The sequence below is a fragment of the Dama dama genome, chromosome 1 (genome assembly GCF_033118175.1).
Source record: "Dama dama isolate Ldn47 chromosome 1, ASM3311817v1, whole genome shotgun sequence".
Classification (NCBI taxonomy): domain Eukaryota; kingdom Metazoa; phylum Chordata; class Mammalia; order Artiodactyla; family Cervidae; genus Dama; species Dama dama.
The window spans coordinates 63,647,038-63,670,428 of NC_083681.1; the positions used below are offsets into that span (position 1 = coordinate 63,647,038).

At 42.4% G+C, this 23,391-nt stretch overlaps 1 protein-coding gene across 1 annotated transcript in view; it reads left to right on the forward strand.

Annotated features, from left to right (window-relative positions):
- The first annotated feature begins 9,640 nt into the window (after nucleotides 1-9,640).
- Nucleotides 9,641-23,391, forward strand: part of CAT (catalase) — a 37,673-nt gene continuing 23,922 nt past the window's right edge. The window contains exons 1-2 of the mRNA XM_061151761.1: nucleotides 9,641-9,802; nucleotides 22,990-23,161. Coding sequence (XP_061007744.1) covers nucleotides 9,737-9,802; nucleotides 22,990-23,161 — 238 coding nt within the window. The 5' untranslated portion in view covers nucleotides 9,641-9,736. The remainder of the gene's footprint in view (nucleotides 9,803-22,989; nucleotides 23,162-23,391) is intronic.

The following is a 23,391-nucleotide window of genomic DNA, read 5'->3' on the forward strand; positions in this document are numbered from 1 at the left end:
AGGCCTCTAAAAACAAGTTCACAGACTCTCAGGGTCTGTTCAAGAAACAGAAATACTAGGGCAGAGCTCTGCACTCACTCGTTTACTCCGGGCTCTCTCTTTTACTGCGAGGCGTTGGGCAAAATGACCTAACCTGTCTGAGGCAGTTCCTTCATTTTGAAATTGAGAACAACATGTGTCTCATGGGGCTGTTGGGAGAATTAAGCATAGCTATGCCACTCCTGGAACGATGACAGAGCAGTAATGCCAGGGTAATTTTTTTTTTTTGGCCATGCCATGTGGCACGTAGAATCTTCCCCAATCAGGGATAGAACCCACACCTCCTGAAGTGGAAGCAAGGAGCCATAACTACTGGACCACCAGGGAAGTCCAACACATGGGATTTATAATAAAGAGAATAAAATCAGATCAGCCTTTGTACTTCTGGTTCATATGACCTTGGGCAAGTGACAAAAGTAAACTTTGTTCCCCTTATCCCTGGTTGAGGAATGTGATCAGTCCCTAACTGGCTTGACAGCTTATAGAGGTAACACCGGTACTGTGCTTCTGCTAGATCCCTTCACTTTTCACTTCTTTCCTGTCTCCCCACTTCTCCCTCTTTGCTCCCTCCAACCCCTTTACCCCTGCAAAATACACTTTCTGAGTGTTGCCTGAATTCCACATGAGCATTCAGTACTTTGTATTGATGATGTTTTCTCTTCTTTTTTAAAGGTCCTTTTTGGAGCAATAACTACAGAACATTAACTACTCGACAGTTTTCTCATGAACAGTTGTCAACCACTCTAGCTGGGACACTAAGCTGAAGGACATTGAACCCACTGGGTGCCTGAGAGAAGAAGAAAGCAACAGGAATCTTTACTCTGCCTTTCCACTCCTAAATATATTGACATTTCATAACTTTTCCTTAGTCTAGCATATTTTGAAAAATCACTATTATATACTTTCTTGTAAGTCACTTTGTAAACTAGTTATCTCTGTAAGTTTGAATGTTGTAACACAATAAAGTACTCATGAATTACTTGTTTAATTAAAAATACATCTTAAAAAAATCACTATTACAAAAGTTATGCTATATCTTTTTGGAAATCTTAAATGACAACTTGAATACTACCTATTTATAAAAGGTAAATGTTGATGGGACTTTGCTGAAACACGTGAAATAATAGAAATTAATGCCACTATTTAATATTTATCATTTTAAATCTATCATCTATCAAGGTTATATGTGAAATTCTTCTCATGTGATCAGCTTTCTGTTGAACTTTGGTTTTAAAAACAAAGACTGTTTCATGAAAGACAAATTTATGTGACACCTGTACTCTAGCATTTGGCAAATACATAGGACAAACAACATACTGCTTTTGCAATAAGGCCAGGAAGCAATGGCCTTTGATTGCCTGTGTCTCATTCTAAAATGTGGAACTAGGCTTTTTTTGGGTGTGGGGAAGTGGGAAGGAAAGTAAACATCACCAAAAAGGAAAAATCTGGAGTGCATAGAGCTGGGTTCCAGTTCTCGTTTCTAGCTAGTTTTGAATGCCGGATACACAGATATAATAATCCATGAGGACCTCAGTTATTTATTTTTTCCAGGCTGTTGAGGTATAATTGGCAAATAATGATTGCATGTATGTAGGGTATACACAGTACTGATTTAATATGATTTAATGTATGTGTATGTTGTGAAACAAGCACCACACTCAAGCTAATCACATCACCTCACATCGTTGCAATTTCTCACGCATGATGAGAATACTGAAAATCTACTCTTTTAGCAAATTTCAAGTGTATTAACAGTATTATTAACTGTCATCACAATACACATTAGATCTCCAGAATTTAATCATATAATGAAGTTTGTACCCTTTGACCAACATTTCCTCATCTCCTCCACCCCCAGCCCCTGGCAATCCCATGCTATGTTCTGGTTCTACGAGTTTGACTTTTTCAGATGCCATATGTCAGTGAGATCATACAGTTTTTCCATGTCGGTGAGATCGTACAGTTTGTGTCTTTCTGTGTCTGACTTGTTTCACTTAGCGTAGTGTCCCCCACGTTCATCCTTGTTGTTGGAAACAGCAGGATTTCCCTTTGTGTGTGTATATGTGTGTGTGTTTACAAAGAGCTGATAATATTCCATTGTGTGTGTGTGTGTGCACCACATTTTCTTTATCTACTCATCTGTTGACAGATATTTAGGTAATTTCCATATCTCGACTGTTGTAAATAATGCTACAATAAATGTGAGACTGCAGATATCTCTTGGCGATACTAATTTCAGTTCCTTGGGATGTATACCTAGAAGTGGGATTGCTGAATAATATGAGAGTTCTAGTTTTAATATTTTGAGGAACCTCCATATTGTTTTCCATAATGGCTATACCAATTTACAGTCCCACTAACAGTGTACAGGGGTTCCCTTTTCTCTACAGTCTCCTCTCCAACATGTACAATCTCCTCTCTTTTTGATAGCCGTCTTTAAAGGTATTAGGTGATATCTCTTTGTGGTTTTGATGTTCACTTCCCCGATGATTAGGGATGTGGAATACCTCTTTATATTGTTGTTGTTTAGTCACTAAGTCGTGTCTGACTCTTGCATCCACAAGGATTGTAGCTTGCAAGGCTCCTCTGTCCGTGGGATTTCCCAGGCAAGAATACTGGAGTGGGTTGTCGTTTCCTTCTCCAGGGGATCTTCCTGACCCAGGGATTGATCCCCAGTCTCCTGCATTGGCAGGTGGATTCTTCACCACTGAGCCACCAGGGAAGCCATCTCTTTGCATACTTGTTTGCTATTTGTAGGTTTTCTTTGGGGGAAAAAAAAATGTCTATTCAGGTCCTTTGCCCATTTTTAAATTGGCTTATTTGGGTTTTGTTTATTTGTTTTTCTTATTAGTGGTAGAATTCCTTATGCATTTTGGATTTTAACCCCATTGCATTTTAACCCCCTTATGCATTTTGGATTTTAACTGTTTTTAAATTGCTAATTTGTAGAGGCTGGATAATTCCTTCCAACTCAGCCAGCTGTCCTTTCAGAACAGTTGATTAACTTATTGCTGAAACTGTGATCTTGCTAACTTGAGAAAGATTAGAAGATGGGGTTGGTCCATAGGGCAGGGACCATGATAATTTATAGACTACTGAACCCTAGAGCCAGTGGAGGTTTTATTGATACCCAATAAAAACCCATTGAGTGTTAAATAGCTGAGGGCTTAGCAGCAGGCAGATTTTGATTTTCAATTCAGAGCTAGCTCTACTGACCGTTCTTAAGCCGTAAATCTAAAAGTTATAATAACTGGTGCACATTTGAGGGAACCACAAAGGGAACTAAATTCTGCAGTGACAGCTTTCATTGATGTAAGGGATGAGGATTTTAATATTCCAGCCTACCATCTGCAGGTCAGGTTAGATCATTTTATGACTTATACCGAAAGCTCCATATATTAAACAAAGGTCTTTTCTCAATGGAACAGATGTCTATTGTATTAAAGTTGCCCCTCCGAACAAAATCTCACTTCTCCAGTGCACTCTGACACTCTTTCTTTCTCCTTCCTCCTGACTCCTACTACCATCACCACCTGCATGCCAGTGGCAGTTTTGGGGCACGGGGGTGGGGGGGGGGGCTCCAGACACAAGACCAAGGCCCAGGAAGAATTAAGGAAAGGCGGGGATGTGTCCTTGGTGCACGCTACTCTCAGGTTGACAAAGTACAGCCTCAGCTCCACCCCCCAGGGAGCCAGTTTAACTGGATGTTCTGTAATAAAGCCGCCCAATGGGCTGGTCACGCTCCAGAAAGGTGGGGAGAGTTACAAAAGCCAACCCTGCCCTTGGTTCAGCTCAGCCAGTAAGCAGTGGAGGGATTGTTTTTCCTAAACTCAGTTCTCAAAAATATGAGAACTTCTGCCATCAGTATTTAATAATACTGTTTTGTCCACAATTTTCTGTTTTAGAGCTTAAAACATTCATGTCAAGTATCTTTGAGGTTGGTCACATATTTGCAATTCTTTCAGTTCCTAGCCAATGGAAGTTGGAAGCCATGGCTGTAATTTTCCCAGGAAGCTTAATTCATAATCACACCCTATCTTAAATGATGTTTGGCAGCATTGAGATTGAGAGTTCCAATATGCATACTGTTTTATCAAAAAGTAAGTCATACTTAGACATATTATACTTTTTTTTCCTTCTTTATTTTTCTAATATGTGCCTTCAGAAGTGAGGTTCAACACCATGGAACTTGGCTTCCATGAGTATTAACACGGACCTTACTGACATCTCATTAGCTATCTTCTGAAGTGACTTGAAGACAGCTATTATTTCTTTTCATAAACAAGTCACAAATTGAAGAATCTTGATATTAGTAATATTCTTGGTTTTTCTGTTTGGATGTTTCACTTAGTAGACGTGGAAACCATATTCTAAAAAAGTTAAATACTGATTTACTGCAGATCACATTGCTAGGAGATGTCAGAAATAAAACCCAAGGATTTTGATTTCCAAATAAGAGTCCATTTTTCTTTACCAGTGATTCTCAATATGTGGTCCAGAAATTTCTGTTGATCCTTGAGGGCCCTGTCAGGGGGTCAGTGAAGTTGAAATGATCTTAATAATACTAAGATGTCGTTTGCCTTTTTCACTGTCATTCTCTCATGGGTGTACAGGGGAGTACTCTAAAAGTGATCTGATATTGCATCAGACAGCATGTGAAAGCAGATATGAGAATCCACTTGTCTTCTATGCCAGACATTAAAGAATTTGCAAAAATGTAAAACATATTCTAATTTTTTGGAAATATGGTTATTTTTTACTATGATATGTCATTTACGTTAACATATACTGGGCTTATTGCTTTTATTTTAAAATAATATTTAAATATTTAAAATTTCTCAGTTATAATTTCTAATCATATACACATATATATTTCCAACATTAACAAAAGAAAGCTCTTTGGAGTCCTCATTTAAACGTGTAAATGGGTGCTAAGGTCAAAAGCTGGACACCATGCTGGCTGGATAAGTATTGAGCAATACAGGACTGTAATATCTCCAGAAAGTATCCTTTTCTTTTTTTTCAGAAAGTATCCTTTAAATTGAATCACATTGAAGTAAGCCAGACAAAGACAAATATCATATGATATTGTTTATATGTGGAATCTAAAGCAAAATGATTCCAATGAATTTATTTACAAAACTGAAATAGACTCATAGAAAACAAACTGATGGCTACCAAGGGGGAAGCGGAAAGGGATGGGGGGGATAACTTAGAAGGTTGGGATTAATATTCATACACTGCTATATATAAAACAGACCACCAATGAAGGCCTATTGTATAGCACAGGAAAATATACTTAATATTTTGCAATAACCTATGGGGGAAAAGAACCTGAAAAAGAATATATACATATATATGTATAAAGGACTTCCCTGGTGCCTCAGATGGTAAGGAGGCTGCCTGCAACTCAGGAGACCCGGGTTCGATCCCTGGGAGGGGAAGATGCCTTGGAGAAGGAAATGACAACCCACTCCAGTATTCTTGCCTGGAAAATGCCATGGATGGAGGAGCCTGGCAGGCTACAGTTCATGGGGCTGCAGAGTCAGACGTGACGAGCGACATCACTCATATAAAGTATTTACATTACTTTTTGTACACCTGAAAGTAACACAGCATTGTAAATCAACTGTATGTGAATAAAAAATAAATTTAAAAATAAAACGAGATAAAATGCATCACATTGTTTTGCTTTTTATGAGTTGTATCAGTCCAAATCCCTGCAAAAAACAGCACACTCTGAAGGGACAATTGTGGAAATTTTCACGAAAGGACTATATAAAAAGGGGGAAGCACCTGTGACTGCTTGTAGGCTGTGTGCCATTCTTGCCTCTGAAGAGGCGAAGAAAAAGAGTGGTTTTTGGAACCTATTATACCTATAGCTGTAGGACATGGCTGTTTCCAAGAAATCAAGGAATCATGGCAGGGTAGGCAGGCAGTGAGCTTGCTAAGAGTGGATCCCAATTTTGTGGGATTCGAGCTTATATGTATAATTTGCACTGTCTCTATAAAGAAAAGAACACATACTTAAGTATAAAAATTAATCTTTGTTTACATGGTAAAAAAATCACAACTTTCAAACTTGAATAATCAAAAAAGTACCATAAAAAATTACAAAATTCCCCCCCCCCAAAAGCATACTACTTTATTAACAGCCTGACATATCTGTAAAATACTTTTTTTTTTTTCCATTTTGAGTACATACTTTTTGATCACCAAAAGAGGTAAAAATTTTCAATAGAGAGAACAGAAAGGTAATTCACTCTTCCTTCTAGCATAGTTTATCAAAATTTGTGTTTGTTATTTACAGTTTAGAAAACTTTCATTTTTACTTTATACCTTACTTCTGATAATGCCATTTAAAATTGATGAATTATAGGGTATTCCCTGGTGATCCAGTAGTCAGGACTCCACATTTTCACTGCCGCAGCCTGGGTTCAATCCCTGGTCAGGGAACTAAGATCCTGAAAGCCATGCAGCATGGCCAAAAAAAGAACCTTAGCTTAGTGGAGTGAGGAGAACAGGTAAGGCAGTGATGGGAGATAAAACCGAGTGACAACAAAGTGCTGGAGTTTGATAGGGGAGGTGAGAAAAGAGGGTCAGATGTTGGCAAGAGGCTGAGCATGGGTTTCTGTGCATTAGAAAGAGGAATCAAAGGCTCAGTGATGCTCACCAGAGGGAAGACTACAGAAATACTTGGTATCAGAGTCAGACATAACTCTGCCACTCTCTAGCTTGCAAAACTTTATGAACAATAACTAACTACACACGGAAGAGACTGCAAGTCAATTGGATTACACTAAACTCAAGTAAATAATCCCCAACTCAATGTCTCCGTAGCAGAATGTCAAAAATAACCACAGTCACTCTAATGACACTTGATAAGAAAGGTAATATGGTGAAAGGGAATTCAGATTTGAAAAGATGATGGTCATATCAATTGTGGTTAAATATCTCACTCCTTTTATGAAGACTCATAAAAGTGCACATAAGCACTTTGTGAGGACTCCTCCCAAAACTTTGGAAGGAACATGTGTAGGTGAGGATTTCTAAAATTAAGCCTCATTAACTTTGTGGTAAATCTAACTTTGGAGCTAATGTAACAAGTAACTTAGTCCCTCTTTCTGCCTAAGCTCTGATTTCATGCCAGCCCACCACTGGCTGAACTCAATAAGAAGGCAGGGTATCGTGGGGCCAAGCGGATGATAAAAATCAAGATTCCTGGAGTACAGATTAGAATCAAGAAGGATGGAGAGTAAATCTGGAGTAGCAAACAAACAAACAAACAAAATGCCTGTTTTTCAAGAGAAGCAGATAAGCAAAGTGATGACCTGGAGAGAGATTGCAGTTGATCCAATTCCCAGGGAAAATGAGAAAGAATCAAAAGTCCTACTACTTTAAGACACTGTGTAGGTTTGCTCCCTGGTTGGGGAACTAAGGGCATGTGGTGCAGCCAAAAGAGAAAAAGGAAGAAAAGTCCTACCACTAAGCAGCGGAGGCCCAGGAAACAAAGGGCCTTTAGCATAAGGGGACACATAAATCAGCAGGTACAGGAGATGAGCTTACATACACCCACTGGAGGAATCGTGTACATCATTCCATAAATCATGGACATAAATACTTGAAAGTTCTCTATGGGCACTGTGTTTTCTTTTCTTCCTTCAGTTCAGTTCAGTCGCTCAGTCGTGTCCGACTCTTTGCGACCCCATGAATCTCAGCACGCCAGGCCTCCCTGTCCATCCTTAGGGTCTTTTAATAGATCCAATGATCATAACATGACTTGGCAGAAAATTTTTGGTAGCCCTCCCTAGCTCCTTCTACTTAATTTAAGCTTGAAAGATTTACTCTCATGCAAATGATGTTATAGACAGTGGTTAGATTTCCAGTTCTAACCACAAAAATCCTTTTTTTCATACAAATTGACTGAACTAGACTCTCAAGAGTATGCAAACACTTCCAAGACCAAGCTCAAGCATAAAAAGTGATATAAACCAGAAGTAAAAGAAAAGAAAGGCAGCCTATCTGGAATAAGGCAATTCCTGACCACAAGAGGAGGGAAATGACTAGGGGAAGGGAAGACCCGAAGAACAAATGTGATGACCTATGAGTGGGAGGTTCACACAGGGGAAGAAAAGATCTATAACGTGGCCTCAGGATGAGAAGTTGTAGGAGTACAGATCTCTGTTGAGGTCTAGGAGGACCATTTTCTCCCAGCTTTATTACGCCAAGTCTCAGACTTTGTAGACAATCTCTCTAGCTGGGTACAACCAACTCTCCTTTCACACTTTATCCAATTTAAATGTCTTGACAAGAGTAAAACGCCAGTTGAAGATATTTTCATGGAATAAGCCATTTTTGCACTGTTGAACTCTTGAGCAATTTTCCTCTGGAATATCACAAAATATATTGTTATTTCACTTATTAAAATGCATTGCTCAAACACCTCAAAAATTAGTCACATTGACTTACAGAAGACATTTTATAAACTCTAAGGCAGCATTTCTGTTAATAAACAGTGGGTATGGACATCTTATTTAACTTAGTTAATTATTCTACATCAGGAGTAAGTCAACCTTTTCATGCTTGTTTATACTCTGTCATGGTGGTGAGACTTCACTGACCTTTATATTCTTTTTGTTGTGAAGATTAAGTGGTATAGTTTGGCAACCATCAGCAGTGTCCTGCACATAGCAGACACTCAAAAAAGGGGAACTTCTAAACCAAAAAGGGAATCTAAAGGACTATTAAGATTTAGAACTTGCAAATATTTCGCTTTTCTGTGTTTTTTATTTTTATTTTAAAAAACTTTTTATTTTATGTAGGAGTATAGCCAACCAACAATGTTGTGATAGTTTAAGGTGGACAGCAAAGAGTTTCAGCCATACACACACACCTATCCATTCTCCCCCAGATTACCGGCCCATCTAGGCTGCCACATAACATTGAGCGGAGTTCCCTGGGCTATACTGCAGATCCTTGTTGGTTAACCATTTTTAAATGTATTCATGTCATTGTATAGCAGTGTATACATGTCATCGCTACTCTTTGACAAAAGAAAAAATTATGCGACATTTGAGAATGTGATCACTGGTCATACTTAAATGTAGAATCAGTGTTTGCATTTATTACAAATTCCACCAATCCTTTCAGTTGTAAACAAAATTATTAACATTAGAGCATGACAAAACTTCATTTTGCACAGAGGAACTCAACCCTGGATTTCTTTCTCTTTTTAAGAGCTGAGAGCACGTTAAGAGTTCAAAGCCCCACCCAGCAGGGCCTAAGCGTTCCCTCAAAAAAACAGGCAGGCCACCAACCGCCACCTCCCAGGACACCCTGAAGGATACTGATAAGCTGAGGAGACAGTCACATCGGGGTACGCGGGGTCCAATCCTAAATTAGTTAATCTGGGGTTTGCGGGTCGGAGGTGCGGAGATGCAGAGGAGCCTCTCCTTTTCCTATCTCTCCCCAGCCTCTCCTCTCCCGGAGTCCCTGCCCCTCAGCCCCGCCCCTATTTGGCTTCCAATCCCATTCCGCCTGGAGCTCAAGCGGCCAATCAGGTGGCGGCCCTGCCGAGGGGGCGCGACGAGGGGGGCGGAGCTGAGTGGCGGTGTCTGAAGTCGCCTATTTCAGCTGCCGCGCTGGAGACGCGTGAGCCTAGCCCACTTGCAAAGTTCTGCAGCGCCACTCAGACACCATGGCGGACAACCGGGATCCAGCCAGCGACCAGATGAAACACTGGAAGGAGGAGAGGGCCGCGCAGGTACACCCTGCGCTCTCTGAGCCGGCCCTGCGGTCCGCGTAGGGAGCTGGGTGTCCTCGAGTAACGGCCTTTGCTGCCCCAGCGCGGAGGTTCCGGGGAGGGAGGGCTGTACCACCGATCGCGGGGGGCTAGGGGTGTGCGTGCGCTTCCTTTCGGTCTGGTTAGACTGTTACATTCGCGGGCGGGAGGGGAGAGGGTTCTGGGCCCGGGGGCAGCGGTCCTGCAGGGTTTGTGGTAGTCTGCAGGTCGTGGGTGGTTGGCTTACATTTTTGCACCTTTGCCAGCTGGGACAGAGGTCGCAGTTTGAGGCAGCAGTGAAGGCTTATGGGGAAAGAGGCAGAGAGCTGCAGCTGCAAGAAAGGAAGTGACGGGGGAAGTGGGAGCAGGCTCTAGCTTTGCCCTCGCTCAGACAATAACTACCAGCATTCGTATTTGGGGTGGAGGGTGTCTTGGGGGCAGGGAACGTGTTTTATCATCTCCATGTCCAAACACTGAACATAAAGCATTGTTTGTGTGTTAGTTGCTCAGTCGTGTCCGACTCTCTGTAACCCCATCAACTATAGCCCACCAGACTGCTCTGTCCATGGACTTATCCAGGCAAGAATGCTGGAGTGGGTTGCCATTCCCTTCTCCAGGGGATCTTCCCGACTCAGGGGTGGAACCCAGGTCTCCCGTGTTGCAGGCAGATTCTTTACCATCTGGGCCTCCAGGGAAGCACACATACAGCATTAAACAGCTAAATAAAAAGATTTGTACACCCATGATTTCTTTTGCACTTAAAAACATCGTCTAGCATTTTAGAGCTAGAAGTGACCTTAGTGATTAATTAATACATTTATTTACACCTATACTTTGAGTGCCAGCGCGTGCTAGGCACAGCACTGGGGCAAGTGGAACAAATTCCAGTGAGGCCGAAAGCTCAAAGTCAAGTTTGGGAGTCAAGACAGGTAAATAGATGGTTACCTTGCAACGTGGCCAGGGCACTAATACAGGTTATCTGCTGAGTGTAAGGGGAGTGACTGACCCTGTTGGCAGGCTTCTCAAAGCAGGTGACATCTGAACGAGAACTTTACAGCTGAGTAGGAATTCAGCCCAGGAGTGGTTGGCCAGTCATTCCTGGCCTGTACCCCTAAGATGCAGAGCATTAAAAGGCATCTCTGAGCAGGTTGGGTGGGATGGGAGCACTTCTGTTTTGAGTCTTCTTTTGTCAAATTGACCTAGAGAGTCTTCGGGACTTGCCCAGTTCCCATGGCGGCTGGTTAATGGCAGAGAGAGCACTAGAGTCATGCTTTCCTTATCTTGTCTAGTGCTTTTTCTTCTTTTTAAAATTAATTTTAACTGGAGGCTAATTGCTTTATGATATTGTGTTGGTTTCTACCATACATCAACATGAATCAGCCATAGGCAAACATATGTCCCTCCCCTCCTGAACCTCCCTCCCACCTCATGCCACCCGTCTAGGTAGTGACAGAGTACTCGGTTACTGCTCTTCCTTAAAACCGGGTTAGTGTTCATGAGCTAGTATTAATGCTGAGTGCTCATGGATTGCTTTGTAGTTCCCTGTTTGTGAGAAGGCTGCCATTCTCTTTAGAGGGCCTGGAAAATCTCTTTTCTCATTTTGTTCCTTATTATGTGCTCCTAGGGTATTTGGCTTTTCTTGAGTTCTCAGTCAAAATGAACCAGAGAGACTTAGCATCTTATCAGTCAAGGACAAGTGGCTAGTCAGTGGCAGAGTCAAGATTAGAACTCTGCCTCCTGGAGCCAGGACTCTCTGTATACCCAGTGGTTGCTGCATCTTGGTTCACAGGGAGGCTTTCATGAATACTTGGTGAATTAGAAAAAATATGGGCAAATGAGTTTCTCATAAAACAAAATTCATTCTTTTGAAAGGACTCCCTTGAGACTAGCTTGCCTCATCACTGGGAGAATCAGTAACTGTTGTTAAATCATTAAGATCTTGCTGGTGACTTGCCCTACATGGTCACCCATGTGAAAAACAGCTGGCCTGCAAAGCACATCTATAATTTGGTGACTCCTGGTTGAAATACTTCTGTCTCCTCTGCCCATGCCTCTCAGTGCACTGTTTACACTGGCCTGATTGGCGGTCACATTGGTGTCTTGTTTTTCCTTACTTGAGCCGCTCTGAGTGAAAACTGCTTATTTTTATTAGGAGACTGCTCGCTTCCCAAAGGAATTTTGCATCTGTCACATACTCTTTGTAATTTTCCAATGCTTTCTTTGGAAAATTTTCAAACATTCAGAAAAGTGAGAAAAATTGTGTAGTGTATGCCTATATACCCACCACATTTTTAAACATTTCTTTTAACATGTAATTCCATATCTGTCTGTCCCTTCATACATCCCTTGACCTATGTTTTGGAGGGGCACTTCAGACTATGTTGTAGACATCAATAGACTTGATGCAAATTACCAGAATTCATTGTTTATTTATGTTTTTAAGGCAAAATTTATATACAAAAATATCCCAATATGAAGTGCACCAATCTGTGTTTTTTGATAAATCTAAACACCTGCGAATCCGGTTCTTTTATCAAGATGTAGAAGATTCTCATCACCCTGGAATGTTCCCTCATGCTGTTTCCCATCTTTCCCTGCTCCTCCTGCAGTGCTGCTCCAGGCAACCACTGATGATTTTGCTTTTTAACCGTTGATTTAGGTACTTTTTGTGTAATGCTGCTTTCATTCAGCAAATGTGTTTTAAGATAAAAAGACTGTTTTAGGATTCATGCCTGTCATTGCGTGTATTGCTGAGTAGTGGCAGTACTAGTGCTACTAGTAGTAGTCCGTTGTCAGATTAGAGCACTGTGTGCTTATCCTGTTGTTGGGCACCTAGACTATTCCCAGTGTGTGGCTGTTATGAATTAAGTTTCTATGAAGAGTCTTATACAAGTCTTTTTGTGCACATATGCATTTATTTCTCTTAAAACATGCCTTTGAAAAGAATTGCCGAGTAAGTAAATAAGGTAAGTGAATGTCTTATGAGAAATTCCTAAGCCTTCTTCTGATATGGTTTACCATTTTACACTTCTATCAACAGTGTTTGAGAGTTACATTGGTCCACCTCCTGCCATCCTTTGGGATTGTCGTTCTTTTAAGTTTAGCCTTTCTGGTGAATAAGAAGTGATGTTTGCATTGCCCTGATGACCAGTGATGGCATCTTTTCATGTGCATATTTGACCATTGGTATACAGTATTTCTTCCCTGGTGGCTCAGATGCTAAAGAATCTGCCCGCAATGCAGGAGATCTGGGTTCGATCCCTGGGTCAGGAAGATCCCCTGGAGGAGGAAAGGACAAGCCACTCCAGTATTCTTGCCTGGAGAATTCATGGACAGAAGAGTCTAGCAGGCTACAGTCCACGGGATCGGAAAGAGTCAGACATGACTGAATAACACACACACATGTATTTCTTTAATAGATTTGTTCAAATCTTTTGTCCTTTAAAACATTGGATTGTTTGTTTTACTATCCTTGATTCATAGCCCATGTTTTAAGTACAGTCACGCATGGGCTATGCGCTGTAACAATACATCCCAAAGTGTATAATGGCATAAACATATTAGAAGTTTATTTCTCTCTCACATGATCAGCCAAAATGGATTGAGGTTGAAGGAGGAGGTAGTGAGTCCTCGGCGGCCCACGGTTACCCAAGGCTGCAGGCTGAAGGAGGCTTCTTCTGTGTCAGCACATGGTTTCTTAATGTTGCCCTCCACATCACTGTCTAGTCACAGACGATTAAGAACATGGAGGAGAGTATGTGGGAGGTTTAGACGCCTGGCTGGAAGTGGTGTATGTCACTTCTACCTGCTCTCCTTTGTCTAGAACCCTGTCACATGGCTGCACCCGCTGTGAGCGAGGCTGGGTGACAGTCTCCCTCTGCACCCAGGTCGCCAACCCTGCTACATTGTGTCCAAACATGCTTTCCATGTGGTGACAATCTCTCTAGCCGTTTTCTTCTGATGTGGTGATGGGCAAACAGGCATATCTCTTTTAAAAGGGTATGTTGGACTTTTAAAATATTCTTTCTGTTAGAAATTTATGACAGTAAAGTGTAGTATTTATTTTTTTCATATCTTCATTTGCTTGGCAAGTGCTTTTTTAAAAAATATGTGGGCAGATCTGCATCAGTATCTTGCCTTCCACCACCCACTTTGTTTATATTTGTTCTGGGTTGTGAGCGCTTTAAGTTATGGAACTGCTGCTGGAGGGCACCCTGCAGTCTCCTCCCTCAAAAACCGGATGCTGAATGGCGTGCTGGGCGTCTCCTCCTTTGGAACCCAGGTCAGCCAGCATGAAGACAATTTATGGGGCGTCTCTCCTTGTGGGCATGTTTCGTTGCTGACAAGTGAATTGAGACCTTTGTGAAATTTAATAAGCGATGACAAATCAAATACATTCATAGGTATGACTTCAATCTTCTTAAAAATCTTTATTTTTCTTTCGCTCAAAGTAGGTTTAGGGGAGGGAGGTGATTCTCCAGGTATTCCCAGTCTCTCTCAATGGAACTTGATGGAAACTTTGTTTATTGCTTAGAATGCCATTAGTTCTTCCTGTGGGAAACTTAAGGTAATTAGTAGCCTCTGATCCCTTAAAACTGGAGAATTTGAGCATTTCGAGCCTTACCTTTTTAAACAGTTCCTTATTACTTAGAAGAGAAGTTGGGTTTTAGACCATCCATTCCTGTCAATGAGTCATAAGACAGAACCTTTGAGGGTTTATGTATTTTTTTAGGGTAAACTTGGTTATAGCTGCAGTGACATAACATTGCCAACATTCAGGGGGCTGGAGAAGAGGTGACTGAATAACTTCTTGTGCACATGTGTTTTCATTTCTTGTGGAAACCACCTTTTTTGTTCATTTTCTTTCTAGCATTGTGACTGCTGTAGTTTCTACTGCTAAGAGTAAAGGAATCTTTTACTTAGTGGATCAGTCATCCTTCATTTTTTGAGCCTTTCTCACCTCTTACTCCCTACTTTTTTTTTTTTTTTTAATTAAAGGACTAGAGCAATTGTTAGTGCTGTCAGACTTATTTAGTAAAGTCATTTTCAAGACAGAGAAAACCTCTTTTTCAGTAGCTCTTCTGTGTATTTTCAAGGCTTTATTCTCAGTAGGATTATTCTAATTGTTTGCTGATTATTGAAAACCAGTAGCAGTGTATTTTGACCATATCTGGAAACATAGACAACTCACCAAGAAGAAAAGAAAAAAATGTGAGCAGCTACTGGGACATGTTTCCTCTTGTATAAAATAATACAAAAGAACCTTGCTTGAAAAGTAAACATTTCCCATTAGGGTGAGGGAGGAGGTGTGTTCAATCAGTCTGTGCTTGAGGGTCCAACCATGTGACCTTGAAGTCTGACATTTATCTTCCTTGTAAAAGGCAACTTTTTTTTTTTTCCCCTGGAATAAAAACTGTCCACTAGAATCTAAAAATAAATGATACAGATGAACTTATTTACAAAACAGTAATAGACTCACAGACATAGAAAGCAAATTTATGGTTAACAAAGGGGAAAGTAGTGGGGGAGGGATAAATAGGGAGTTTGGGATTACATATACACACTACTGTAAATAAAACAGGTAACCAACAAGAACCTACCGTACAGCATAAGGGAACTATACACAGTTTCATGTAATAATGATTAATGGAAAGGAATCTAAAATATCTATCTGGATCACTTCACTATATACCTGAAACTAACACAACACTGTAAATCAGCTGTTTCAATAAATTTTGTTTTTTTTAAAAAAAACAGCTGATAGAGCTCATCCAGACCTACTTAAAAAAAAAAGTGATTACTGATAAAGTTGGATTAATATCTACAAAAAAGAACAAAAGAACTACCCACTCATTGTCTTCCCTGGGATCCTTGGAATCATTTTTTAATTTTCTTCAGGCATTTGCTCCCTCTGCCTTCCCAGGGTTCACTTTGACACCAGTGGCCTTGTTGTGAAAGTCGCTCAGTCTTGTCTGACTCCTTGCGAGTCCATGGTCTGTCTATAGAATTCTCCAGGCAAGAATACTGGAGTGGGCTGCTATCCCTTCTCCAGGGGATCTTTCCTAACCCAAGGATCGAACCCAGGTCTCCTGAATTGCAGGTAGATTCTTTACCATCTGAGCTACCAGGGAAGGGCAATTCTTTGCTTGCCTGTGAGATCTTATTGTTCCTTGCCCAGTGCATTGTTCTCAGCCTGAGGCCGTATTCCATAGCAGTTAGCACAGTGTTGAGATGCCTATTGTCACTCTCGCTGACACTTTAGTATACTTTGTTTAGTACCAGCAGGGCCCATTTGGTTCTTAATGAAGAATACATTTTGATTTTTTCTTAGATGTATTGAATTTCGTTTTTTCCCAGTATAATTCAATTTTTTATTGAATGGCACTTCTAGAGGTGGCTGGTATAGAATAACTTAGACAATGAGTAAAATAGGACAAGAACTCATTCTTGCCTCTTACACTTAGAATGACCAACAGTTCTTGACTTATACTGAGGCACCTGGTGGCTTAATCATGGTGAAGTCAGCTTACAAGATGAAGTATATCCTGGTGATGAAGTCACCACTTGGAGCCCAGAAAGCATAGTTTTTAGTCTTTAAGGCAGTCAGAAATGTTTCCCAGTGTTGTGAGTTCACTGATTTTTGTGCTAGAGAACCCCCTCAGTGTGATGTGGTATTGAGGTGAGTCACTCTCTAGTGCTTCTGATGTTTTAAGACAAAAAAAAAGCACATCCTATTGAATTCAGAATTTAGGAGTAAATGACCTGCATGGAAGTTAGGATTCTCCATGTTTTCCAGTGACAATAAGCCCTCTCTGGGCAGGAGCCTGTGGCTCAGTAAAAAATCTGCCTGCAATGCAGGAGACATGGGTTCGATTCGTGGGTTGGGAAGATCCCCTGGAGAAGGGAATGGCAGCCCACTCCAGTGTTCTTGGAAAATCCCGTGAACAGCCTGATGGGCTGCCGTCTGCAGGGTTGCAAGAGTCGGAGACGACTTAGTGACTAAATCACCAACAGGAAGAAGCCAGCGTTAATCAGCTGGTCAGTTGTATGTTTTGAGTACAGTACTGAACTTGCCTGTTTGTCTTGACCGAATGTGTTGATGTAGGAGTATTTAACACAGAGCCTGCCCAGGGTAACCACTCATGTGTGATGCAGCCCTCTATTTCTGTCCCTTGTTTCAGCTTCTCCCTTGTTTCTTTTCTACAACATTGCTCTTTGATTCTTCATGGCAAAACAGAAAAACAAAAAACAACCCACACTTTATATTGTGGAAAATTTCAAACCAGAGCTGAACAGGAAAGATGGTATAATGAAGCTCCAAGCTTTTGTCTGTCAGATTCAATAATGAATTTTGGTCCCACCGACTTTCCCCGCTAACGAGCTCCCCTACAGAACAGCAGTTCATGTGAGTTGCCACGACTTGCTGGGGGAGTTAGGCATGTCTTGTGTGGCTCCACTGGGAGTGGACTCTTGGAAACTGCTGCTGGTTTCCTCTGACTTAAGGAGCCTTTTCTCCTTGCTTATTTTGTTTCGTATCTAAATGCCGTAATAAATTATGGCCTGAGGATAGCTAGATGCTAAGTTCTGTGAGTTCTAGAGAATCACCACCTAGGGGAGGTCTTGAGGATCCCTGACATTGTCTATCTCTCTTTTTTTAAAACACTTTGTTCAAATCTAGATGCAAATAAGGTTCACACATGGCATTGATTGGTATGTCTCTTAAGTCCATCTGTCTCTTCCTTAGGGTGGTTTTAAAAATGAAGTTTACAGTGGTTTAGTGAATCAGTGAGGGGTCAAGCTTTACAATCAAACAGGGTTCAACTTGAGGCTTGACCGCTGGGCAGGTTACCTCACCTCCCTCCTCTTTGGTTTCCCATATTGAAAATGGGATAACAGTTCTCCTTACCTTGCAGTATTGCTGTGAGAATTAATTTATGTAAAACGTGTGTAAACTAACACATGTCCATTACCCAGCCTGTAGGGTATGTGCAGGAGATGTGACCTGTGCTGTTCTGAGAGGCGCTGTAGTGTGAGCTTTAGATTTGGGTGCTTGAGCCAGTCTGCTTGGGTTCAAACTCTGCTTCTGCCCCACTTTAGGTGGGTAACTTTGAGCCAGTTGTAAAACTTCTCCATGCCTCAGTTTCCTCTGCTGTATAGTGGAGATTATCACAGTCCTTACCTTGGAGAGGTGGACTAAATGTGATAACCTGAGTAGAGTGTAGAACAGTGCCCGCAGAGCAAGCTGATATTTGTTGTTCTGAAGCTTGAGTGTGTCTAGTAAGGCCTTTCACACCTAAACAGAGAGAGGCAAGGAAAGAATCAGTGGGATGACAGGAGATGCAGGCATCATCTTCATTATAAGCTGAGGCTTAAGTGGAGAATGTGGCTTAGGAGTTTTGGCAAAGAGGGCCTGCTGAGACTGCTCCCCTGATTTGAATTTATTTACACCCTGTGTTAAGGCAACTCTTGAGACTACCAGAGGGTAGATGATGCATGTGGCCACTGGCTTCCAAAGGGAAGAGCTTGGGGCCCTGTGTAGGCCTGGGTCCCTTTCCCAAACTGCCCCACAAGGGGAAGTCTCCCCGCTTCCGTGCATCAGGGCAGGAGGCCTGGAACACCACCCCACTGTCACCCCAACTCCCCCCACCAGGAGACTTGAGGACCAAGGCAGTCTTTGGTTTTTTGAACGGGGTGCATCGTAGGCAGTGATTTGCTAGAAAATGCCAGGTATATTCTGTACTGATCTCTGAGAATATAAAGCTGACATTATGACTCTATTGGGATTGAAAGCTGGGGACAGTTTGTATGACCCCTCTTTTTCATTTTATTTTTCTTCTTTTTCATTTAAAAAAAAAGAAGGCTACGATAGTTAGCGAGTTCTTGGAAATTTTGTGAGCAGAGGGCGCTTACCAGGGGCAACTATGTTGACAAAATATTTCACCAGAGAAAGCCATCTTGACCCCTCCCAGGAAAATTTCTTCATCCTGTCTTAGTTTGAGCCAAAAAATACAAACAGCAAAGCCAAAGTGGAATTTCACTTTAATCTTGAGCCTCTCTCTCTAATCATGGTGCTGGCCTTTAAACCAGGCCGAAGTACTTCTTGCCGATGGCTGCAGCAGTTTTTATGACAAGGTTCTTTAATGGTTTCTCATCAGAATTTGAAGTTACAGGACTTCCCTGGTGGTCAAGTGGTTAGGAATCCACCTGCCAAGACAGGGGATGTGGCTTCCATCCCTCATCTGGGAAGATTCTACATGCAACGAGGCAGATAAGCCTGTATGTCACCACTCCTGAAGTCTGAATGCCTAGAGACCTTTCTCTGCACCTAGAGAAGCCTATGTACCACAACTAGAGAGTAGCCCCCACTTGCCACAGCTAGAGAAAGGCCCTGTACAACAGTGAAAACCCAGCATCATCTAAAATAAAAATAAATAAAAAATTAATAAGAAAAGAATTTGAAGCTATAAGTTCAGATATTTCCCTTTTGTCTTTTGGAGGGAAGGTGCAGGGAGACGCGTAGGCCCTTGTTACCTCCTCCTCCTTTTTAGAAATAATCTTTCTTGGCCATTTCATAGCGGTCCATAGTTTAATTCATTCCCTTGTTGAATCCTCAGCCTTGGTTGTGCACTTGTGGCAGGGCTCTAGATGCAGAAAGAGTATACCGTCTCGAGAGAAAAAACCATGAAGCACTAAGGCGATGAGATTATTGGTTCTGTGGGGCACAGGAGGATGCCCTTGGCCCAGCTTGTGAGGTGCCATTGGTGGGGCAGGAAGAGTGGTCCAGGAGAAGCATGTACAATTGTCATGAAGAATTGGCAGCCAGAAAGATGTTAAACACATCAACAGGTACTGATGCTGCTTTCCCAGAGCGGGAGCTCTTAGAATTATCTAGCAACAGAAGAGCTCTTCTGTCCTTAAAAAAATTCTAGTTCTAAAGTGATCTTGCACTGAGTTAAACAAAACAGGCCCTTCCCTGGCAGTCCAGTGGTTAAGACTCCTCGCTTCTGATGCAGGGGGCACAGGTTCAGTCCCTGTTGGGGACCTGAGATGCCACATGTCACGAGGAGTGGCCAGAAACTTAAAAAATAAAACCCTATAACGAGCAAGTTGGCAGACATATCTTTGCCCTTCCATACGTTCACGTGTGCTGCCACACAGGTATCTGCGTAAAGTTAAATAATCTGAGCATGTGGCATCGACCACTAAACAGGTAATGACGTTCGTCTCACTGGTTGTAGGGAGGCTTGAATGAAGATAGCTAGAAAAAAAAAAACCTTGCATGTGGCAAGTGCTCGAGCAGTGGTGTTTACAAAGGGAAATGAGAAATTAGGTATAGTTCCATCAGCTGTACTGACTCTGTGTGTTTGTCCTTTCTGCTTAGCTTTGGACCAGCGATAACCACCCTCCATCATATCCCTAGAGAAAGCCCAGAACTTGCGTCACAGGATGTTGTTTCTTTTGTCTGATGCTTGTGACAAACAGGGGCACAGGCTACAGGGTGTGGTTATATTATGGTTTTACTGGCACTCACTGTCCTCAGGAGCCCTCCGTCTACCCTCTTCCGAGTGGGCAGACCTCTACCCTTGTGTGTGCAGGTCACAGGGAGACATCCTGCCAGGCTTTGTGGTCTGTGGGGACCGGGAGGACAGGGACCATGGCTGGTGAATGAGTGACTTGAAATGAGTCACCTGAGGGGCCCTTGTGCTAAATCCACTCCCCTACTGCTCCGCCCCTCCCATCCAGCGTGCAGAGGGGTCCGCCTTGGGACTGTTGAACTTCTGATGTGACCCTGTGCGCTGTGGCTGCTCTTTATGTCCTTGACTGACAGACAAGCTCCCGCTTATTTTTCCCTCCTGCCCTGTCTTTCCCGGCCTCTGGCTGAAGTCTGCTGACCCGTTGCTCTCATCACCACTGCCAGATAGTTGCTGCCTCTGCCATTTGTAGGCTTTTCATTTTTCGTCTCTTTTTCCTTTACCACTCCCCTCCCCTGTCATCACCTCTGCCTTTCTCAGCACATGTGGGGAGTGGCTTCATCTGACCGTACTCATCTAAACAGGTACCATCTTCCAGGTCTTGCTGTTCTGGGACATTTTTGTCATTGCCTGTAGCCCAGGAGGGCTGGTTTTCACTGCTTTCTACTTTAAGTTCAGTTCAGTTCAGTTCGGTCGTTCAGTCGTGTCCGACTCTTTGCAGCCCCACGGATTGCAGCACGCCAGGCCTCCCTGTCCATCACCAACTCCAGGAGCTTTGCTCAAACTCATGTCCATCGGGTCGGTGATGCCATCCAACCATCTCATCCTCTGTCCTCCCCTTCTCCTCCTGCCTTCAATCTTTCCTAGCATCAGGTTCAAAATTATTCTAAATGTTTGAGGATGCTGGAAGTTTGATTTAAACAAAAATCAAAACAAATTATATCTTTTCTGGGGTTAATTGCAGTGCTCACTGCATGGAACTGGCTTTTTTTCAGAAATGACTTTAAAATTTTGCTTTTGATGGTCCACTTCCCAGCTTCACCTTCACTTTATTTAGTAAAGCTTCATTGCGTTAACTCTTTGTTAATTCTCACCATCTCAGTGAATATACTGTGTCCTTCGCTTCATCTAGTGAACACTCTGTCTTTGTTTAAATTCAGTATCTCTTTTTTGATTGCCCTCAACACCGCCTGAAGTCAGGGGCCTTTTCCTCCCTGATCTTTGACCATGGCCTCCATTCTATCTTGCTGACTGTTTGAAGTTTTTCCTGCCACACTTGTTTTAAAGACAAATTGCATATCCATTGGCTTGGAAAGGTGTTAAAAGAGAGGACAGTTGATCTATTAGACCAGGGAATTAGAAGAGATGCTGAATGCTAGTGAATGAGACCCAGGTTTCATTTCTCGGGGGGCTGGATGTCATGGAGGAGATTCCTACATTGGGTGGGCAGGAGGCCCAGTGATGGCACCGTCCCAGCATTGCCACACTCAGATTCCATGATTCGTTGTCACAAGGCGAGACCATCTCGTTCTTTAGTCCTTCAACTCGCGCATCCCCTCATCCCGCTGGCTCTGCATGTACCTCCTCTGGGCGTAGTTTTTATTCTTGACTTATCACCCTGACCTGGTCCTGAGGAGGAGTCTTGTGATGTGGTCTCATTAGTTTCTCAGCAGCAGCGCCTTCCTATTAGGGATGCGAAGATGGAAATGACCCTCTGACCTGTTTACCGTTCCTTTCGCCGAGCTTGATGTCCTTCCTCTCACATACTCTTCTCCTTTTCTCCTTTGTGGGAAGTCCCCCCGCCGCCCGATGCCAGCCCACCTCCTCTGCCATTTCTTTTTTTTTTTCTGTAGATGAAAAGTTGACTAACTTGCTAGTAGCCAGGGGAGGGCTGGGGAAGGTCGTGGGAGAGGCAGTTGGCCGCTGTCAAAAGCAGCATGTGACCACGGAGCAAGATGAAGCTGCCCGGGATCACGTGAGGCTTAAAAACGCTACTCCTATCCTAGAGAAGGGACAGCTGAAGGGCTTCTGATGTAGCAGAAATGGGAAAATTGGGTGGATCTAATTTTTAATTACAGTAAAACAACCTATCTCATCTCATAGACATTTTAGAAAATTAATACTGTAATCCATCTTACCAGTAACTTTATTTTTGGTGACTGTTTTGGAATTGAGAAGAGATGCTGTGGATGGCTGGTACAGACTGCTTGAGAGAAGTGAGCGCACTGTACAGGGTGACTCACCTTGACGTGTCCGGTGGTCAGGAAGCATTTGGAAAATCTGTGTAAGGCAGGTGGATGCATGGCTTCCCTGGGGACCATCTCTCATTATGAGTTTGGACATTCAGTGTTAAACGCATGTGACATATAATCCCTTTTAGGGGGATCTCTGCCTGGGGTTTCCTGTGTGGAGCCTGGTGGCTATACCTAGAACAGAGGGGGAGCAAGTTGGTGAGTAATCTAGACATCGTCCTGCTCCTGAGAGCAGATTTCTTAGCATTTCTTAGGATTTCTGCGACCCAGTTACAAATTTCAGGCAATGGCATATTTTGTAAGATTTCAGTACTTTTCACACAGGAAATTTAAAAAGAGTTTGAGTAGAAGATGTAAAGATGCAAAATGATACGCCCTGTGACAGTGGAAATGGAGGATGTGATGGTAGACTCTCTTGCACTCTTTTCCTCTCCTGTTCACTTAGAAACCTGATGTCCTGACCACTGGAGCCGGTAATCCAGTAGGAGACAAACTCAATATTCTTACGGTAGGGCCCCGAGGGCCCCTTCTTGTTCAGGATGTGGTTTTCACTGACGAAATGGCTCACTTTGACCGGGAGAGAATTCCTGAGAGAGTTGTGCACGCCAAAGGAGCAGGTGAGACCTGTGTTCATTTGCTGTGAAAGGACTGTTTCATAACACCTGGGTTAAAAATTACTTTTCAAAGGGTCAGAGTTCCTTTAAGAGAAGTGCCAAATTTCCATTCCTTGGAGAAAGGCAAAAATGTCCATCAGTAGAGGAGTCAGTAATTAAATGCTGGTTATTTCCCTGGATTGTACCTTCCATGTAAAATACTTAATTTTGCTGAAAACAAAAGTAATCTTCCT